Here is a 22763-nt window from a genome sequence, read left to right as displayed (position 1 = left end):
GACCTAAGGAATGTTTGTTTATCTGCAAACACATCATTTTTCCAGTCAGAGCAATGCTTCCCCAAATTGCTTTTCCCTCACGCTCTTACAGAAGGCAGAGAGCAGCATGGCTGAGTGGCCGTGGGCACTGCTGCATCCCGTCTACTCCCAGAAGGGCTCCGCAGAGCTTCACCATCTGTACTGTGTGAGAAAAGCAGCTGTCAGCCGTGTGCAGATGTTAATGCATTTTTTTCCCGCATGAGACACATCTGCGACTCTTCAGAGTTCCATCACTGGCAAAGACCAGAGATGTGTCCTGTGACCACAAGGTACTGCAAGTTTCCGTTGACCGCAACCCAGTGATCATTCATGCCTGTGTGTTTTAAGTGGAGTCCTTGCACTGATATTTAAAATTTCATTTGCTGAATTGCACAGCAAAGCCACCTGCAAAAACAGAACTTCCCGACTCAGAAAGGGGGATGCTGAATGCCATTATTTAAACAGCAGTGTGGATATCGTATCCCAGCCAGCCTGTGTCAGCATCCCACGGGTCAATGCAAAATATCTCTGTTGGTTTTGGACTGACTACTTACCATGGAGCAAAAACTATGCTTTTAATTTGGCTTCTAATTTGTTCAGTCCTAAATGATGGAGAGATTGAATAGGTGTGGCAGAGGACAGAAATCTTGACTACTGTGAACTACCACAGCTGCATTTAAAGCGACAATGCACAGAAGGGGACTGAGGAAGAAAATGTGGTTCAGATTCACCATGTCAGGAACAAATTAAATCACTATGGTAAAGGATCCAAAGAAAAATGTGCTTGGAATAACTTATACGCCAAAGCTAGGATTTGGAGTAATAACTAAGAGGCACTGGAATTTCTCAATAATCAAGATAAGTTCAACATAATTATCTCATCAGATTTCAGTACTAGAGGGATCAGAATGCTAGAGTATTGAATAAGCTGTTTAAGAAGGCAAAAGGAGATAAAAGAAATAATGTGTACAACTCAGTGGCTTATGTATACCTAACTTAAAATCAGGAAGTGCAGGATCTTAAAAATTCAGTGCAATACATTGATGACAGTGTACAGGAACAAGTAGGGGTGGACAGAGCTGGTATTATAAATAACTGTTTTGACCCAGAAGACAGGATTATTTACTACTACTTGTGGGGGAAAAAAACTGCAATTACAACAAACTTTGTTCTCTCAGAGATTTTCACTAGATTTCATTTATCTACCTGCAAAACATCACTAGAATAGCATTAAATACCGGATGATAGTTCTATAAAACAAATTGTATCGATTTCTGCTGATGATAGTTAAAAATGAATTTATCCACCAGATTGGAAAATGAGTTTTCTCAGGAAGACGTGAACATGATCACTTTTCATTCACTATAGGTAAAGATTGGACAGTCTGAAATAGTGATTTTTATGAGTTTTGTTTTGAAAAAGCCAATATCCCAAAGCCGAGGACTGCCCTTAATCAAGTTGAATGGAAGAGAAATGTGTGAATCAAAATTGGATGATTTTCAAGATGAGTTATCTGAATAAGAAAAACGTTGTTAAAAGAAGCTGTATGGTAAAAGAAGACAAAGTAGAAATGTGTTTACACACATACAAATGTGTTTAAATATGTAGAAATTTGTCTACACTTGTCTATATTTTGGGTGTGTATGTATGGATATGTATGTGGGTATGAATATATAGTACATTTAAATAAAGTGTGTGATTATATATTGGAAAAAAGAACTAGAAAAGGAGAAAGAGACAATAGAAGATACTTTTGTGTTAGGGGGTATGGAAACTGCTAGTAAAGGTTAGAGCAAAATCTATTTATATCAAGAAAATGGCGTTCTGAAAGAGTTCTTCAGTTGCATAAGGAAAAAAAAGTAGTAAGGATGTAGGCCAAGAAGGGGTTGAAGGTGTTAAAACTGTTTGTAGCACAGTCTTGGATGGCTGAAATGTTCATTACATATTTCTGGCTTATGTTTGGAAAGAAACAAGATGATGTTACATATATCATGTGAGAATGATGTGCTATTTTCCAGCCCATCAGCAATTTAGGGAATGCTGGACAATACCTACTTCAGGCTAACAGCTTTGAACCAGTAGATCATATATAATCTGCAGCTATGCAGCATTAAAATAATAATAATAAGAAAAAAAAAGGCTGAGGAATTATTAGACTTACTGATGTTCATTTTTATCAAATTTTGGGATATTTGAGGAATTTGCTAAGACTGAAAACATGCTCACATTTGTTCTGACAGGGTAATTGTGATAACAGCGGTATAGCTTGCCTGGCCTCACTTCCAGGAAAGTAATAGACAATGTGGTAAGGGAATTGAAGTAAGAAAGAACAGGAGTATTATTAATGGCAGCCAATTATGTTTTTATGGGACATAGGTCTTGACAGGTAAACTTGGCTTATTTTTTTAAAGTAGTTACCTGGTTGTTTGATAAAATAACTCGGTAGGCATAATAAATCTTGAAAGGTGTTCAAGTCAATATCCCAGAATATTTTGCTCAGTAAATGAACCATTTTGCACTTTGATATGTTCATACATCATGTGGCTAAGAACACGTGTGTCAAAAGTAAAATTAAAAGAAAAAAAAAAAAAAAAAAAAGAGTGTTTAGAGCAAGCATAAAGTGTGCACTGGTAAGAGATGCAAATACTGGATGGGAAGGGATCATTCAGCCAGTGAGGAAATGTGTAATATGGATTGATGATGATAACCTTTAGTAGTGTCATCAGATTAGGAATGAATTTTCCATGTGCTTTCACAATCACAAATGCTTACTTCCCAGAACAAGAGACAAGTGAACTCCTCACCTTTTGTTTCTTCAAGGTGCTCTTCCATAGAGACTCCAAACAGGACTAAACCCAGGGCAGCAAGGTCCACACAGTTGCAAAGCAGGGGACATGCAAGAAGTTGGGCAAGATTTTCTTTTCTGTTCTAATCTTAAAGTCCAGGAACTGTTCCCAGAATATAAGCCTGGCTGTGAAAGTCCATGCCACACAAAGGTGGTCTGTACATATTGCATATCTGTACATGCTTTTAGAACGGAAGCTTTACTGCATCTCAAACAATTCTCCTTATTGTCTCTAATAAAGTATGGGAGATCTGGTGAGATGCAAGGACAAATGGAAAAGGTGATAGGACAAGAGGGAATGGCTTTAAACTGAAAGGAGAGAGATTCAGACTTGAGGTTTTTTTTACTCAGAGGGTGGTGAGGTAGTGGCACAGGCTTCCCAGAGAAGCTGTAGCTGCCCCATCTCTGGAGACGTTCAAGGTCATTTTGGATGGGGCCTTCGGCAGCCTTATCTGGTGGGTGGCAACCAGCCCATGGCAGGGAGTTGGTTCTAGTGTATCTTTAAACTCCCTTCCAACCCCATCCATTCTATTATTCTGTTATTCTATGATACGCAATTTTGTGCCAGAGATTTCCTTTGTAATTAGGAAGAAGTCACTAAGTTTCTGTGCCTCAGTTTACTCCCTTTTAGAAAGTGAACCTGCTGCTTTCCTCAGCCCCTCCATCCATGCCTGCTGCTGGAGAGACATCCAAAGGCACTGTGCAAATGGTTTCTTCCAAAAAAAAACAAACATGCAAGTAATTAAAAAAATAAGGGATGGCACAGAACTGATGTTTCTAATGCTTCCATCTTGCAGAAAGCACTCACATTGTCCCTGTCAGAAATCCACCCGTACTGTGAACTTTGACAAGATAAATATAATTGTCCTGGGATTGGTTATGCAACAAGCTTGCTTTGCAATTCAACTAATGAATGCGCTGAGAGCCCAGATTAATCTTTTAACTTGAACAATTTCTCCCAAGGGAGAACATATATAGCCTGCTCTCTGTAATATTATCCCCTCACAACGGCCAGAGTGACTTTGCCACTTGAATGTTTGTTTTGCTTATGTATGTATAGCTCATGTTTTCACAGATTTTTTTGGAGGAGGTGGGAGGCCTGGAGGCTTCACTTGAGATTGTACAGCTGGATCTGCAGGATTTCACAATCAGATCTCCTGCTGATGGATGCTATGAGAGCTCTTTAGTGTGATTATTTTAGCTGCAGGTATGGCTAGACTTTATCCAGTCGGCCTATATTCAATTCTGTGCTCTCTTAGCCCAGCTGTTCATTTCAGAAGGTGATAGTTCTAATTCTGATACTGCTACTTGTTCATTAGCTGAAAACAAAAGATTATTTTAATCCTATGGCTTTAATTTAATTAGGAAAATAACAAAGATTTTCCTAATCTCCTTCTATCACAGAATCACAGAATCACAGAATCACCTGGGTTGGAAGGGACCTCAAGGATCATGTAGTTCCAACCCCCCTGCCTAGCAGGGCCACCAAACATACACTAGAAGATAACATACATCTAGAAGATGTATGCTGCAGAATACAGAAAAGACAGTAAATTCTCATGACAAGAAAAACTTGACTTCCCAGAGTAACATCCACTGTGTAAGAATCTCGCTATCTGTTAATTGCACCAAGTAGGCCAACTTTGGAAGTCAGCATCATATTTAAACTGTCACTGTGTAGAGAACTGCCAGCTTAACATCGCTGATTAATGTCTGCAGAGTCCATAGTCCCATTTCCCAGCAAACTGTCAATGGTACTCAGTCACCCCAAGGGAGCTCATAGTACAAGCACTTGGCAAAGTTTCCCTTCATGTTTTGTGATCCAATTCACAATGCTGATTTTCTGGAAAGGGGAAACAAGAAGAGAGACTAGACATGAAAATACTGGCCTTCATTCTGGAGTCATTTCTAAACCACATTTTTTGCCCCAGCACTGGTTCCCATTCTCTGGTATGCCTCTACAAACCAAGATATAGATTCAGAGCAATCCCACATGACCACGATGGTTCAGATACTGGCATCTGTGCCAGATGTGGGTCTGACCTGCCACCATTTACTGGAGAGAAGCCAGGTTCATCCCAAGGGACTCATCTCATTCCAGCTGTTCTGTCCACACTATGCTAAGCTTCTGATGCCCTTCCTTATGAACCCCTCCCAGTCCTGTTGCCATCATCCATACATGGCAGACAGGAAAAGACACTGAACAGCACTGGAGATTTCTTGTGAAGTTGAAAGAGATCGTGCAGCTCAGCCCTTTTGTGGGGTCAGGAACATAACAAGAACTGAAGATTGGTCTTGTATTTCCTGTTTGCAAACCATCTGTTGGCTGAGCAAGGGCAAGGGCTGGAAGAGGAGTGACCAACAGCCTGCATGCCCCATTTGTTCTAACCTCATGGAGCTTCAATGAGGAGAAGGCAATATCAGTGAAGGACAGCGTGTCTGGAGGAAACAGTGACCTTTTCAGAGCCTGACACAGACGGTATCCATTACAGTGTTATCATCTAGTATTTGACTATTACAATTTTCCAGTGCATGCTTGCACAATATGTACTGCCAGCAGATGCAGCATATGCTGAAATCACTTAGCTGACATAAATAAACCTAAATAAGGCCTAATACAATGGAGTTTATGGTATGTTGTCCTGGAAATATTTTCAGTAGTGAAGCTTAGAATATCTGCAATTTAAAAGGCCTGATCTTACACTCATTTTGCATAGGCTGAGACAAGCTGTTCAGATTGGTTTTAAAATAAAACTAAGCAAAACATTTGACTTCTGCAGTATATAAGGCTATACCAGGAAATCAGAAGTTTATGAACCCTGACAGATCTACGAGATACTACTGTCATTTCAGTGCAAAAGAATGAATCATAGTAGGAAATACTCCCACTTTTTTATGCTGTTGATGAAGAAATCTATCAATAGATTCTTTAGCCAGCTGTAGGCAAATGAGGGAATCTGTAAATAATGGAGTAAATGAGCTGCAGATGAAAAGTGATCCTTTTGAGTTCCACCCTAGAGGGTGAAGAAGTTTTAGCAGAGGATGTTCCATTGAAGGGTGTAGCTTCTCAGCTGCTAGGTTCAGAACCAATGAAGTCACCTTCTGGGGAAAGTTTGCCAGGTAAGTAGAAGGAAGTACTAATATAAAATTCTAGAGTACGACTTTAGAGAGGAATGGGTGCCTGAAATAGCTGTTTGGGCAAGCAAGAGAGTAGAGAGCCATTCTTCTGAGCAGAGACTCAGAGTTTGAGAATGTAAATAGGAATACATGTTGTGAGATGAGAAAGGCTATTAGAGCAATCCAACAGAGCTGGCATGAGAACAAATGAGTTTGAACTGGCCCTTAGTCTGGAAACTTACAAAAGCATCCCAGCGGTGGAAGGGGGGGTGAAAAAACTTGGCTAGTTTCTAAATGGGAATGAACTCTACAACTGGGAGTGACTGATGTGGTCACCTACAACAGCAGGTCTCTGGGCTTCCTGACTGAGGCAATCAGCCTGGAAGAGACCTCCCCTGTGAGGAAGGATTTAAGCACATGCTTTGCTCTGTGGGGATGTACTTCTTAATGTTTCAGCTTCTACGGCTTAAGCATGTTCTTAAAAAGTGTATTACATACGCATAGCTCAATGCTATAGGTAGCCAAAGTCCAGGGCTTGCATATCTGGCCTTGTGACTTCTGTGGGAACCTAGATTCCATGCAGGCTCTGGTCCATACTGTATCCATTGCAGGACCAGAGCAGTGCCTGAACTTCAGCATGGGCTTTGGGTGGTAATGTATCAAGCACCATTGGTAGTCTCCTTCTGCATCTCCTTGAGCAGCCTAGGGCAGAGGTGCTGTGATGGGCATGAAAGCAAAGGCTGCTGCAAACAAGGCTGAGAGGGCGACTGTCTTGTGAGGTCTTACCAGCGTACAACTCTTAATGATTTCTTAAATATTTAGCAAGGGATTTTATAATCACCAGTAGTAAGTATGCTTTTAAATTACTTGAAAGGAAACAAATTTGCATAGAATGAATTAGAGACCAAGACCTGTTAGCCATAGATGTTTATGTAGGATGCTGGGGGCTTTCTTCTGGCTGTTTTCAGAGGATGTGTCCAAATCTGTCTCTGAAGTTTTCTTGCTTCTTTCCTTAAGGGAAAATGCTTATGATTGCTTAAGTCATTGCATTTACTAGTGATACATGTAGCTGAATCATCAGGGTTTCTTTTCCTCAACTAGAGTTACTTTTTGAACAGAAGAGCATTTTGATACCGTTGCCATCATAATTGCCATTCACACTCAGGTATCTGCACATCTTATCCCTTCCTTCGTTGGTTTTTCTCTTGGAAATCACTGGTTAAGAAGACTTAATGTAGTCTTTATTTCCTGATGTTCAGATAATTAGTAGAGCTTGTATTTCTAGCAGCTGATACCCTAGTTCTCAAATTGCTCTGACATGGTTCCCTGCTCCCCAGCTGACCACTCCAGGTGTGTGGGAATGAAATGGAGTTGCAGCTGGCAAAGCACTGAGAAGGCCCTGCCTCAGAGCTCTGGTCTGAGGCTTTGTCCTCCTGCTCCAGGGGAAAGACAAGACAAGTGTTTTGTTTTAAACCGGCTCTTAAGAGAGTTTTCTGGTCCAAGTTCAATCTGATCATAAGGCTGAAAGAAGAAAGGAAACACAAAGCAAAGCCAAACTGAAAATGGACTTTGGCATATGCCGGAAATAAAAGCCAAAGCTTCAAGTTACATTGTTGTCTGAGCAGCCTGCATGCTCATGTTGCCTGCAGGAGAAATAACTGGAGGGGTGTGGTTCTCTAAATTGCTCAGGTGTATGCACTTCAACTTTTATTTTGCCTCTTGACGTGCTGTAGGCTGCCCTGCGTGACACGGCTGATGGCTGCTTTCCTGCAGGGATGGGACCCTACTGCCAAAAAGCAGTGACCGTACACCACTGGGACTCTGCTAGCAGCCAGCACCAGGCACAGCCAGGCCAGATGTGAGTTTCAAGGTTTGCATTCTTTTTTTACTGATATTCTCACTTACAACCTACCATTTGGTCAGAGAAGAAAACAGAAAAGGAAATACTCAGGCAAAACAAACAGCTCCCGTTTAGGGCAGTGGGGAGAGGATCAGAATTTCAGCCTGTGTCCTAGGAAGTACTGCACAGCAAGGCAGAGGTATTCCTTATGATATAATTAATGATTTGGTCTCCCTATAATCCGATGCAGGGATGAGATGAGATTGCTATGCTTGAATGCTGCTTGCTATCTTGCTGGGGTGCAAAAGCACCGTGCTTCATTCATCACCTCTTAGATGTGTTGTCTTCATTTTGCTAGGAAAATCTGTCTTCAACAGGAATGTCAGATCTAACCAATTACCTGTGGAAATGTGCCAGTTTCACTGCAGAGGCTTTAGCTTAGTGTTTCAACTTCTGGAAACTCATGTCTCAAGAGTTAAAACCCCAAAAGTCTTGTAGAGCCATACAGTTTAAACATATAACTGCAGCTGAGGTGAGAGAAGGAGAGCTTTATTTGCTATCTCCTGCTCACTTTCTCCTCTACTTCCAGTTCTTAATGAGTTCTGTTTTCTTTCAGTACTGCTATGTGCAATGGTTGCAAAACTGTGAGTACATGTGAATATATGAAATCTTACAAAAGTTTAATGTGTACAGATGAGCCCGATCATATTTGTAAAAACAAGGTCCATATACAGACATGGAAACATGGAGGTCAGGACTGCTGTGAAGGTACACAAACATCTTCGCTCCCTGAGGGAGATACTTAAAGTACCTCACAAGTTTAAAGCTAAGCACATTTTGAGTGTTTTTAATTAATAGAGATGAACTGCTTGCATTAAGTTGCTGCATACTTATACGTCTACCAAGGAAAAAACATAACTCAGGGAAAGTGCTCACGTTAAAGTTGTAATTCACACTTTTCACATATGCCTGACACAAGAAGAGGGGTTCTGCCAACAGCAGGAAAGGCACGAATAGAATACTGTAGGTGAATGTTCTGGTAACTATATGATGAGGCTGTTTCTTCACAGTCTCCTGCAGCGATAGATTAGAGCACACAATCTGCTTTTTTACACCCCCCCCCCCCCCCCCAAACTTCTTATTTGTTCAATCAGTGACAAACAAAAAAATCAAGGTGTCTTTGCTACTTTATCAAAGCAGTACAGTCTATTGTCTCCTGTTGTCAGAAAAGGCAGAAACTATTTTTTTTTTTTTTTTTTTTTAAAAAAAAGCTAGAATTTGCCATCAGGCATTTGGAAAGATGTTGCCTTGCAAGGAGTGGTATCCTCAGTTCTCCAATCCACTTTTCTGAGACTGAGAACTCTTCTCAAGGAAGCAATCTGTTACTAATTTACTATTTTATACTCTTCCACCCAAACCTCAGAGGCCATGTATATTTTCCAAAAATATAAATTGAATCAATCTGGGAAATCTTGACTCTTCATTATCTTTTTCTTGCCACCTGAAAGTACTCATTCTCCTGCTTCTAATTACTTTTTCTTTTCTGTGGTCCTGTTACAAGTGTCTTCCTGTCCCTCATGAGACTTCTGCTTTTTGGAAGGATGTTCCAAGCCTGTGTGTTTGAGCATTAATTACACCAGGACTTCATTGTAGCACAGTCTTGGAAGGCAGAATGTCGCTGGCTCTAGACTGCAATTGTCTATCACAAGAAGAAATTGATTTGTCTTTTGGAAGAGATTTGAAGGAACTGGCATCTTCCCCCAGAATAACTTTTCTTTAGTAAACTGCAAATAAATCTTACACACAGAATGAGATGACAGATTAGCCTCATTTTGCTGCAGACTAGGAAATTGGGCAGTGTTGTTTCCAGCAGGAAGGTAAATCTTTGAAGTCTTTCCAGATGCAGTCTCCTCCAGTCTGGCTGCCAAAGGGATGCAGCCAGGTGTTTCTTGGAGCCCTCAGCTCTGTAGCCTGGCCTGGGGCAGGCAGAGGCTGTAGCTTATTCTGGGGGGGGGCTGTCTATGTAGCCTAAGCTCGTGAGAGGGTTTAATGTATTCCACCGCTAGTTAAAATGGATAGAGTTGTGTCATGTAATATTGCTAGTTCTGTACTTGCTTGAGATGCAAAGCCAACTCTTCCACTGGTCCTAGAAACTGGGAGGTGCAATGACTGACTTTCCCCAGGCTTTCCCCAAAGGCTCAAGCTGTATGTTTAGGAAAGGTCATTGCACAAATCCTACGATTTGAGGGAACTTAACTTGGAATGTTTCTCCTTCGTTAAATGTCCAGGGAATGGTTCATAGGCAGCTTAGGTCAGGTGCAACTGCCTCTCACTGCATGCTGCTGTCGCTCGTCTCAATAAACATCAATTACTGCTTGACAAGGAAATCGATGAGCTAAATGCTCTGAAACTTCCTACCTGTTCAACAGCCCCTGGCAGCACTCTCCTTCATCCTTCAGGTTTACTTTAATATACCTTTACCATTCTTCTTAAAACAAAAACGCATTAATAAAATGATAGTTTACATGCGCCAGCAACTCCTTACTGAGAGGTGACAGCTACTTCTCTGTGCGTTTCTCAGAAAATGCATTTCAGAATGCAGGTTAATTTTGCTCTGTTATTGGATATAATTCTAGTTCATTTTCCCTTCCTACAAATACATGATCTCAAATACTCTGATGTTAAAAAAAATAAGGGTGATGCTGTTGTTTTGTTTGCTGTTCCTATTCAGAGATTATTTCTGCTTGCAGTTCTTTGTGCTATATATTTAACTGCACCAGTTCACACGGGATTTTGCAAGTAGATCTTCCTGTTGGAAAGCAACTTGTAGTGTAGCTTTGGGTTGTTTTCCCCCCCCCCCCCCCCCCGTAGTTTCAGCCCAAGGAGTAAGCTGATTGTATTACTGCTGTTTAGAAAACATTGTAGTCTTGGTCCAGGTAAAAAAGTTTGGAAACACTCTTACAAGCTACAACTTGTAGGAAGAAGTTCAAATCGGACAAAATTCCTGTGTGCATGCAGCAGATCACATATGAACGTGTGGTGTGCACTGGCAGGAAGCAGAACAGCTTGAGCATGTAATTCCTAATGGGTTTCTCACCACAGGAGTAAGTGCACAAATAATCTCACACCCATCAAACTGGTTCTGGATGCAGATGATAAATTCAGCTGCAGAATTAGCAATCTTCTCCAGCTAGTGCTGCTCTCGTGTCCTCACTGATAAAACCTTTGTGAGCCTCTTCATTTCAAGGAGAATGTTATAAGACCATCAGCAGCACGTGTCTTAATTAGTGTAGGCCTTAGGTCAGAGTTTCCACAAAGCTTAAAGCAGTGATGACTCGAAACCTATGAGTAGTACCATATGCAGGGTTGCTTCTTCCCAGCACTGAGCAGATGAAACAGAAGTAGGCTCTGGAGGATGTGATGGAAGCTAAGAGCCCAGTTGTTGTCATAAACAAACTTTATTCACTGATACTTTTGTTGAACAGAGATCTTAGTAACTATCGTGACTCATGAGAGCTGAACAGAGCTGCTCCTACTGCCTGAGTACTTCTTGTTTCCCCATTCCTTCCTATGTGGGAGTCAGCTATAGGCTGTAGTGCACAGCTTGCTCCCAGAGGAGGAGCAGGCTGTATCGTCAGATATTTATTGGAGTTGTCAGCACTATTTAACATGAGAGATAACTGACTGAAAGATAATACGTTATTTGTTAAAGACCCAAAAAGCAAACAGTGTTGAGACTAAAAAACAGACCACTGTCACTGGGCTTTGGGTTCAGCCTAATCACTGTGCAATAGGTTTTTCCCCCTTCAAGCAGTGAATTATTTTTAAATGTGAAATTCAGCATTGCAAGAGCTCACAAGCTCGTCTGAACTTCTTTCCCTCAGTCCCTGAAATTTCTCTTTCCAGATGCATATTGCATGCCTGCCCATTATTTAGGAGGCTTTCTGTGGGTTGTGTTACTCTGAAGTTGCTGAAATACGCTTGCTGACCAACCTGCCTGATGTTGTGCCCTCCCTTTTGCAAGTCCCTGCATGTGACTGGGCCCTGGAATGGCCATGCCAGGAGTGGGTGGCAGGGTGCTTCTGGATTAAGTTACTACAAAGGACAGAGTGCCATTGATTTGTACAGTTTTTTTAATGGGAACAAATTTTCTAGTTAATTTTTTTTAGGGTTTTTTTTGTGTGCCTGTGAAAAGATTTAAAAAAAAAAAAAAAAAAAAAAAATACAGGAAGATACATAATTAAAGTTATAGAGATTTACAAACTTGTAACTTAAATTATAAACATAGACATAGTTAAATGCAATGTAAGCAGAATTAAGACATAGAAGATTAAATTCACAAAGTAAAGGATGCAGCCCACTGACAAACTTGAGGGTTTTTCCCTCAAATCATATCTAAGACCACCCCTGTGGCCCTCCTCGTGACAAGAGAAGTTGGGCATCAGCCCCACGAGGACATAGCCCTGCAATGTGGGAGCAGCCACCTGCCCATGCACTGCTCACCGAGCCATGCTCTGGGCTAATCCTAAAAAAAGGTTCCCACAGGGAGTTGTGAGAACTCATTAAGTAGTTTGTAAAGCATTAAGAGACTTCTGGATAAGAGGAGCAGCTCTAAAGGCACAGTGTAATTAAAGCAGTGCTAATAGCAGGGTTATCCATCATCTGTTCAGCACTTTATTGTTATTAAATATTATTTCATGGTCACACGTGAGGAGATGCTGCTTAGTCTGAGGGTGCTGTGGCTGTGTGGGAGGAAGGGCTGGGGGAAGTCCTCCCAGGAATACTTGCTGGATGGTTTGGAGATAGGGCTAAGCCACATTGGCTTTTGAAGGAGTCACCCTCTCTGGCATGCACAAACGTGTTCGTTCCACTCAGAATCTTCCCTAATGAGTGCTTCCAGTGAGATAGCATCAGTGTAGGCAGATGTCCCCCTGTGCTGATGCTCTAGCTCTCATTGAGTTTTGGCTGAGTTTTTCTAAGATCATAAAGCCATGAGTGAGTCTGGCAAATCATTCTTCATTGTTACCAACATGAATATCACTACAAAAATGCAATAGATTTGGTGCCATGAAAGAGATAAAAGCTACTTCAAAGCCTTTTATGGGGTGCCATGTTTGACTTTATATTTTTCATACCTGCTTTTGGTCCTGCAGATTGAGAATTCAAGTATAAATCTTACCTGATTTCTAAAGACCCATCATTTTCAGGGTGTGGGAAGCAAAACAGTTCAATCAGAACAAGTAAGTTTTCTCAAAATGGCTTTAAATTAAGAGGAGAAATTTAGACTAGATGTTAGGTAATTTTTTTTTTAACTCACAGGGTAGTAGAATACACTGGCACAGGCTGCCCAGAGAAGCTGAGGATGCCCCATCCCTGGAGGCTGGATGGAGCCCTGGGCAGCCTGATCTGATGGGTGGCAGCTTTGTCCATAGCAGGGGGCTGGGTGATCTTTGAGGACCTTTCCAAACTAAGCTATTCTATGATTCTATGCCCCTTATCTCTCAGCCTCCTACACAGTGGTAGCAGCTTGTAGTCATCCTGAGGGTCTTCTTTATCCAACATGCCTGGGTCACTGAGAGGTTTGCCATGTTCTTTAAGCTAGGCAACCTGGAGAATGGCTGAAGGGAGCATGATGCAGGAACTTGTTCTTTTCAGAGTGGATAGGAACATTTGGTGCTGGGGACATAGCAAGAAGTGTGTTAGCTGGTTAGCCAGAAAAGAAGAGGCATGCCTAGGAGGAAATCTTTTTGCTTAGGAAGGTACCCCTACTGTAGGTATGGGCCTTCACTGTGTCAGGGTTACCCTGCACAGTAAGGCATGGAAGGTCAAAGAGAGGAAGGGAAAGAGAACAAGGTTTTTAGATTAAATATCAAAGGTTCTGTAGGTGGAAGAATTAGTAAACAATATTTCCCCATGGCTTTTCTAATGTGATGTAACTCTAGCATTGTTTTTCCATGAGGTCTGAGTATGTATAATTCCCATGTCCTTTTTGTTTTCTCTGTTATCCAGTGTGATTTAGGTTCATTATGTAGCTTTGCATTTTGTTGGAACATGCTATTTTTCTCTTTGCTACCCAGACACTTAGCAAGCCTTGTGGCAATGGTGATAATTTAATGTGTATGGGAAACAGAGTAGTAGTGTAACTCCCCATGGAGTTACTATCAATTAGCACCATGGCCTAAACACCAAATTCTTGAAGAAGGTACAGAAATACAAAAGAAATGTGAAACAAAACACATTTTGCACTTTACTCTGCATTTGCAAGACTTTTTGTCTCCCTGTTATGATGTACCTGCATAGGTGCATATATGCCAGGGCTGGGGGGCTCCAGGCTAGAGCCCCCCGTAGCTCCAGAATGGATTGTGGATCCATGTTTCCTCAACCTGATGCAAAAGAGGAACATGGACAGGTGCATGTCCCCACTGCATCTCTGTCTCCAACAGCAGATGCATCTGGAACAGGGACCAGGAACAAGCACTTTCCTGCAGTTTACATGGATCCTTGTACCAACTGCTTGCTACCAGCACCTTCAAAGACAGCTGGGGTATGTGGTTGTTCAGCCACAAAATGCACTTTTGTCATGAGGTCAAATGTCTAACAGCAGGCCTCTGAGGCTGTCTGTCTTGTCGAAGTCAGCTGGAGCAATCAGCCAAATCAGAGAGGTAATGCACCTTTTGTTACATAACTAGCCATACAATTTTATAATTTGGTATGTGAAATGCCAATGGCATTTATTATGTCAATTAGGATGAGCACATGTTTAGGAAGCATTTAAGAGTCAATCATAATTGCTTGCACTGTCTTGCTTTGGCCAGATGATTGACTTCCTCTGAGGAGGTAGAACGTGTGCACTGGAGAAGCAGTTACCCACTGCCTGTCTGTTTTGCTGCAGCTCTCTCCTTTGTGTGTGGAGTCTGAGCCCGTGGTTCTGCTATAAAGGGTTGGTCCAAGCCTGAGTATATCAAGCTTCAGAAAAAGCAAGAAGCTGGAATTATTACCTCCACCAGCACGGTGCTTGAGTGCTTGAGGCATGCTAGCGACAAGTCTTCTCTTTCATATTACCTTCTGCTAAGGTAAGCTCACTCATAGGATGTGCTTCTTGTAAGTGTGGGAAGGTTAGCCTGTCAACATGTACTGCCTTATTCAAATGCTCTTTTTGGTCAAATCTCATCCAGCTGTTCTTAATATCCTTAAACTACTTCTGGGCTGGAATTTCTCATTTCAACATGCTGAGTAAAGTTTTGTAGCCATGAAATCGTCAGAGAGAGCAATTAATGTTTGTGTGGGTGTGCGAGAGACAGACAGATGAAAAGGCAGGACGTATTTCCATACATTCCAAACAGAAGTTTCAGATACATAATTTCACAACAGAAAAAAAAAAAACTTTTTTCCAACACTGGTTGATTCTGTAAATTCCAGCATGAGCCACAGAGTCTTTTCAAACAATCTGGTTCTAGTTTTTAAAGTTATTGTGCGTGCATCACAGTATGACATTTCTGTTAGGTTTCACAGCTTGAGTCACAACTTGAAAAGTTGGGGTTATTCACCTTCTGCACTGTACTGTCAGATTTTTGTATCAGTGGAAACGTTTTTCATCACTAAAGGCTGCAAAGTGCTTTGATTCTTATAAGCTCTGAGAAGGAATTTCTGACTAATAGTAACTTTGAAAAATCAACAGTCAGAGAGCTGGGGCCAGGCAAAAGAGAGGTTTTATATCTCCTGTTTGTTGTCCTAGAGACAATCTATGCTGATATGCTGAACTTTTAATTATTTTCCTCTAAGAGCCAACTCTGCTAATAGAATAATAGAATTCTATAACAGTTCTCTAGCAGTCTTGCTTAGCATCCTAAATTCTTATCCGCTAAATCAATACTTCCAGTATCTCTGACTCATCTGTAGCTACTGATGTTTTACCTGGAGGTTTGCATCTCTTCTCTGACCGCTGCAGATCTCCATTAGAGATTGTCTGCTACTGATTACAAGTCAAGCAGAGGGAAAATGCTGTGACGCTGCTATTGGTATAACAGATTTTAAAATCAGGAATTGGAAGGAAAAAAAAAAAAAGAGAGAGAGATAATTACATGTGGGACAAAAGCTGGTCCTAAGACATTAAGATAAGCTTTTTATGCGCCTAAATGGTTTATAGCCTTCCTATGACAAGGTCTAAAATCCAGGAAAGCTGATTCATCAAACTGACCCAAGGTTAGTGCCAATTATTATACAATATTCTTTATCCAGATCTTTGGACTGTGAATTGTTGTGTCTTTGCATGGATGATGCTATACAATGTGTGTTACTGCAGTATGGGTCATTGTGTGATGTCTTCCAAAAAGATTATCTAGTATTTTGAGACAAAAGGCTGCCCAATAGCCTCTACCATAAGTACTACCTTTAACAGGAAAGTCATTGTAGCCCATAAAGAACTTCAGTCAAGTAGATGCAATTAGCAGCACAAAATACAGTGACTAGGAGGCCTGCTGGTAAGGATATTTTGCTGAAAGATAATGAATTAAACCAGCATTACAATTTCCCTAATTGAAGGCAAAGAGTTTTGTATGAACATTCAAATCTGAGGCCTCATTGTAGAACTCCAAATATTGAATGATTTTGCAACCTGGATTCTCACTGGGGCAGCTAGTTCTGGGCTGTACTGAGCCAACCCCTCTCAGCCTGGGTGCTCTGAGCTTCTGCTGGAGTGAAGGGATCTTTCAGCTCCCTCCCAGCTGACATCCTGGTGTGGGTGAACCACTAGATGGGGACAATGCCCACAGCTCCTATCCTGCCCACACTCAACTGCTGAGATGAGGAGTCATGAAGGAGTTAAATCTACGCAGGCTAAGGTGCAAAGTCTCCCAGTAATTTCACGTGGTTCCTCTGCAACACTGGGAAGCAACAAGTCCATCTCCTGGCTCTCAGCAGAACAGGCCGAGGATTAAGAAAAGGAAGAACTTTCCTTTGTCATTTGTGGCATGTTCACAGCTAGTATGGCAGAGGAATGCAAGGGGAGACCATCTCTATCAGAGTAATGTTGTGGAGCAGTATCCTTTTAGGTGTATAGAACATCCCCATGGCCAGACTGCATCCTGCCTATAGAAGGCAACACCTTGTTCTGGGGAAGGACAGTGACACAGTGTTGTAATTGTAGTCTAGATAACCAGGGCAGGATAGCTGCTGGCAGCACCTCTGCCTCCCATAGTGCTGTGTGATGGGGAGACAGGGCACAAGAAGGCAGCTTCTTTTGAGCAGTGGATAGAGTACTTGTGATGCATGTGCACAGAGTGCAATAGAGCAGTAATATTAATAAAATGTTATTTATGTACACACTATACCATTCAGAAGCCATTTTCCATTCCCATATCAGCCACTCATTCCCATGAGTCAGAGGATTTTGCTATTCCCAAGCCATCTTGTTGCAGGTAAACTCCTCTACCTGTTGTACAGCTTTCTTCTGCTTTGCAGTGACCATGCTTTTCACCTTGGCCTTTCACCAATGCAGATGTGAGCTGGTTGCTGCCCTTCCAGGCTCTGCCTTAGTTTTTTTTCTTTGGTCTTCAGGTGCCTGTTGATTACTCCCACTGCTATCTACTTCCCTGCTGCCTTTCACCACCCAGTTTTTTCTCTTTCAACTCTGGCTGCTCATTCTGTTCTCATGCTGTTCCCCTGCAGCCCCTCCAGCTCCTAGTTAATGTTTGACAAGGTGGCCAGCCGGGTGCTGGAGGTGCTCTCATTCAGGCTCTAGCTTACTTATCATGGGGACATGGACCACCTGTGCAGCCCCAGCACACACAACTCTCTCTGAGTTGAGATGATGCCCTTGCCTTGCTGATGGCAAAGGTCTGGACACCAACTGCAAATGGAAACAGGATTTCTCCCCCCTTCCCTTCTCCTCCTTCCCAAGCATGTGCCTCAAAGAGGACACTTTCAGGCAGGTAATAATTGCCTTTTTTCCTTTTGCTGTTATGCACCATCTGCAAGTACAGAGTTTCTTGATCAAAGTGTGCGTAGGTACTGATGTTAATGCAAGATCAGCAGATCAAATTTTAATCCTCTTTTCCCTCTCTTTTATGCTGCCCAAGAAGAACTGCTGAACATCAAAGCTTAAAGCTTCCTAAAAGGACGTGAAATTAATTATGTAGCTGTGTTATGATAATGCATAAATTATTAAAATAAAAATGACTGCAAATACTGCAAAAACTTCTGCCTCTGGCCAAATCTATGTCACAACTCAATTCAGCATCCTCTCTGCTAACTCTTTTGGTGTTATAACTACCTTCCAAAGGCTTGTAGTGATTATTTCATTGCTTGTGTCCAGTAATTTAAGAAGGTTCATAGTTGGTGACCACTGACCAGATGAGCCAGAAGAGGCTGGTAGTGGTAGATCTTTTTTTTTTTTTTTTTTTTTTTTTTTCAGATTGGAAAATAAGTTGTGTTATTGTCTACTCTGAGATTTCTAAGTCATACAGGCTAGAAGATTTGAGTCCTCCTAAACGTTCAGTGCCTGTTATTAATTAACATGGATGGTTCTGATTCTCTGCACTGCAGCAAGTATTTGTAATTTCTGTAGACTGTAAATTCAGCTAGAGTTCCCCACACTCACTCTTTCTTATTAGCAACACATTATTAGCATACTGGGCCCATAAAGAGTGTCTATAATGTGACCAGAAGAGTCTGAAAACTTTTAGGACATAGTACAGGGCAGAACTTGTGCAGCTGAATTCTTCTACTTTTTCTTTGATAGTCATGATAACCTCTAATCATTGAATTGTTAAGGTAGGAAATAAGATCATTTTGCTAACTATCTACCTACTACCAATACTAATACTAAACCATGTCTCTAAATACTACATCTACCTTTCCTTAAGTACCTCCACTGTCACCTGGACAGTGACTCCATCACCTCCCTGGGCAGCCTGTTCCAGTGCATCACCACTCTTTCTGAGAATTTTTTCCTCATATCCAATCTTTCTTATAGTAAGGAGCTCAAAACTAAAACTTTCTTGTAGTGAGGTGGGAGTGGGAGATGATCAGAAGCAATGCATTTGCCATTGCTTTTCCAGAGTGAACACACTAGGCCTGTTATAAGGTAGCTTACATATATTTCAAATTGTGTCTTTTATCTTAATGAGATTTATTCCAGCTTGCTATATGTCCTCAATACCTTGAATATTTCAGCGATGTCCTCATCACTCAAGATCACTAGATATAAAGTGGCAGTGATCAGATCCCCTACTTTTCCTTAGGCAGCTTACCCCTGCCCAATTTCTCAGCCATTTGAACTACAGGATTGCTAGGAGTAGACACAGTGTGTGTGTAACTCTAAATCTGCTCAGTCCATTCTGAACCTCTACATATGTGAGGGATGCTGACATCAGTGAACACTCCACTCTCATTCTGCAAAATGCAGCTGCTAGCAGATCAAAGCTATGCAGACCAGCATGCCGTCACCCCACTCCGTGGAGAAGCTGGCTGAGAGCTGTCTAACAGCAGTAACTTGGGGGACCCAAACTGCCCCAGCTCAGCATCAGCAGCTGGATGTGGCCCCCAGGACCTGGGTGTGATCAATGCAAAGACTGGTGTGCTCAGCTTGTGTCTGCTTTCAGAGATTCCTTGAACTATCACTACGAAGTGCTCCATTCAGCATTTGTACAAGTTACATTCTATGGGAAAAGTATCTTTGAATGACCCTAGCAAGACTGCAATGAAAATAATAGTGCTGTATTGTTCAAGCTACCGTGATGTTCTTGTGATTTATTTGTTATTTTTATTCATATTCCTGTTGGTGTGGCTGTGCTGCAAGTTTTTCAGGATTTTTTTTCTTTTTTTTTTGTGACTGCTTTGCTACTTCCAGAGTATTTCAGTGTCTTCTTTCTTAATTGGGGTTGTCAGTATGCTAGAATGATATCTTCTGTCTTTTTCATGTTTCATTTTGCTGTATGTCACTTCAATAGAGCCAACTAATACTGATTTAATTCCTAGTTTAAGACAGCAGTTCTTTTTCCTGCACAATTCTTCTCAAAGACACGTACACAAAACTCTGATAAATATTTTTACAAAGGGGAACATTTGCTGCTGTACAGAGTATTTTAAATATTCTATTAAAAAATTCATATAGGGGATCATTTAAATCCAAGTGAATTCACGCTAATCAGGAGGCAGAGTGTGTGCAGAACTTAGTCTTGCAAGCAAAAAATGTTATTATACACTTAGCATAATAGCTGCATAAGAATAGGATCCAACAAAGCATTGAAGTGGATGTTTGACATTCAAGCATCTGGATAGAGTTAGTAGGGCTATAATTTTACCTTTATGACAGAAAACGCCTGCCATGTTGAAACCTAATTTCTCAGGTTTAGAGCCTAACAGCTTTACATAAAAATAGGGTTTGTTTTTATTTTAAATGAAAACGTGCTCTGTCATACTCAGATTTTTTTATATATTCTTCTCCTCATTTGCCCTCAAACGTGGGTGTCTGAAGCTGACAAGTTGTCTCAGCAAATTAAGTCAAGCTGGAAGAAGGAGCACAGTGCTATGGCAGAGCAGCAAATAAGATTTATATTTTCAAGCAAGAGTAGTAATTAGGCCATTGCATATTTTATATCTTCATGTTTATTTTCAAAGAGATGGATCAAAATAAGCATAGATGTAATGAGACGTAAGTACTCCAACAGGCAGTCAGGGTTCACCAAGTAAAAGCTACAAATTACTGTTCAGTTCTGCTGCCACCCACAGTGCTTACATCCCTGAAACACCAGCAGGCAGGTGCTTTGGTCGGAGTTATAACTTGATTTGGAATTATAACACTAATTATTAAGGGAATAGATTTCATTTTAGTTCACTGGTTTTGAAAATCAGACAGATGAACCTCTGCTATGGCAGAGGATGATCTGGAGGTCCCAGGCTCTAAACTCCAGGCAGCCCTCCCTGTAGCTGTGCGCATGGTGTGGGCTCAACTCGCTGCCTTTCCTTCCAGCACCAGTGTCTCAGGCAGTGACCATTCTCCTTACCTGTGTCTCTGCACATGTACTGCAAGATTGGCCTATGCATGATGCTGCTTTTCCAACAGAAGTAATGTGACCACTGTTAAAAATGTCGGATGACTCAAGATGTAGTTGTATGCTAACCTGAGGTGTTTGACCATTAAATTTCTGTAGTACTCCCTCTATTTTGATATATTTCTTTACAGTGAGAATAATTGTGTCAGCTGAGCTAAACTTAGGAGCAAAAAAGTTGCTGGAGTTCACAATCTGATTTTTCTTTTTTTTATCCTGCCATCACAGAGTTGCAATCCTTCCCTAAAAGCTGCTGGAGTACTTTATATCCAGGTACATACCATACATAAATTCAGAGAAAGCAATACAGATGATAATTTTTCTGCTTCCTTCCCCACAGATCTGATGGCACATAAGCCTTGCTGCTCTCTCAAATAGAAACCAAGTTGCGTGCTTTCATCTGCCCTCTTTTGAATTGTATTGATTCCAATTACGAGCCAGAAAGCAAAAATGGAGGAGAACTCCTCACCACTCTGTGTCACCTGTGGCCAGGCACATTTACCGGAGGAAAACCACTTGTACAGCTACACTGAGGAAGTAGATGATGATCTGATCTGCCACATTTGCCTGCAACCTTTGCTTCAGCCGTTAGACACGCTCTGTGGTCACACCTTCTGCGCTGCCTGCCTTACAAACTTCCTCTTGGAAAAAGATTTCTGCCCCATGGACCGCAAGCTGGTGGCTCTCCAGAACTGCAGGAAGTCCAGCATACTGGTGAATAACCTCCTGGACAAGCTAATGGTTAGCTGTCCTTTCACAGAACACTGCTCAGAGGTTGTGCAACGCGGTCACCTTGAACAGCATTTCCAAACCCAGTAAGTTTTTCTTGAGGTGGTGGGTTTTTTCATTGTGCTGCCTTTTCCTTAAGGAGATGGAGAAGTATCAGCAATTAACACTGATTTAAATAGACTGTTAATATAAAGGATAGTTTATCAATTTCAGTCCCCAGGAGCACCCATGCTATCGTGAGGTTAGAACTGAGTTAGTATTTGATGATGTCTCATGGGCTTTTTTAGAATGAAATCTACCTAAGGTGCTTCATGCTATCATTAGCAGTTCTGGGCAGGTACCTTGTGGTAAGCTGCATAATGGAAGCCTGTATTTAGTCATCCAGAGAGATCTGTGAGTTTTGGGAAGCTGAACTATCATAAATATTTCAGTCATACTATGGCTTTTGTAATTGCCCTTTCTTAAATCCATTTTTGAATTGCAAATGACCTACATGTGAAGTAGAGCAGAAAACGTTCCCAGTATGGTGCTGGCCTTTGGAGCTGAGGGCTCTTTCCTTCCAGGTGCACACTGGTTCCTTGATGGCACATAGGGGCTCACAGAGGGCAGCCCAGCCTCCACGGCCTTGGTCATAACCGCTGTGGCTGGGATCACCTCATCCAGGGAAAACATCCCCAGGGAGCAGTTAGTTCCTTTGCAGGGGGGAACTGATGGTGAGTGGCCCTCAGCACTACTACTGCCCAGGAGTGTTCAGATTTCTTCCTCTGCAAACACAGGCAGAGGCCTCTGTTGGCCTGGGTGGGCATGGTAGTACTGATGTCAGAGCATCTCTTTCCCAATCTGATCTGTACTGCAGGTCATTGGTGCCAGCAGTATCGTAGAATGCATGAGGAGAGGGCTGGAGCAGTGTGCTAGAGAACCCCATAGCTGGCAGAGGCTCTGTGACCTGACAAATACAAACCCATTCCTTAAGGCACTTGGATTCCTAAGAGGAATTTATTCAAGGTACTTTTTGTGGAACTGGCTGATGGTGCAAGGGGTGCTGCCAGCCATGCTCCACAAGGTGAGCTTTTGCTGCTAGAAAGAGAAATTAGTAGGATTATCTGCTGTTTTCTGCCTCCGGTTAGTAATTCTCTGACATACCAAAAATATAGATTTCAGCGGT

The 22763-nt window shown here is 41.7% G+C and overlaps 1 protein-coding gene across 12 annotated transcripts in view; it reads left to right on the top strand.

Annotated features, from left to right (window-relative positions):
• The window catches only part of LNX1 (ligand of numb-protein X 1), a 105197-nt gene that overhangs the window by 19950 nt on the left and 62484 nt on the right, over positions 1 to 22763 (top strand). Inside the window, exons 1-4 of one of the 12 annotated variants that reach the window (XM_052682902.1) lie at positions 5902 to 5983; positions 7714 to 7838; positions 14713 to 14893; positions 21210 to 21684. In XM_052682902.1, the coding sequence (XP_052538862.1) occupies positions 21320 to 21684 (365 nt within the window). In that variant the 5' untranslated portion in view covers positions 5902 to 5983; positions 7714 to 7838; positions 14713 to 14893; positions 21210 to 21319. Of the gene's footprint in view, positions 1 to 5901; positions 5984 to 7713; positions 7851 to 14635; positions 14894 to 17561; positions 17750 to 21209; positions 21685 to 22763 lie in introns of those variants that run through there. The other 11 variants (XM_052682903.1, XM_052682900.1, XM_052682904.1 and 8 more) reach the window with 11 other exon arrangements.

This window comes from Tympanuchus pallidicinctus, unplaced genomic scaffold (assembly GCF_026119805.1).
Source record: "Tympanuchus pallidicinctus isolate F22 unplaced genomic scaffold, pur_lepc_1.0 scaffold2, whole genome shotgun sequence".
NCBI classification, from domain to species: domain Eukaryota; kingdom Metazoa; phylum Chordata; class Aves; order Galliformes; family Phasianidae; genus Tympanuchus; species Tympanuchus pallidicinctus.
The sequence above is the reverse complement of the archived record's forward strand: the minus strand, read 5'-3'. Positions and strand labels throughout refer to the sequence as shown.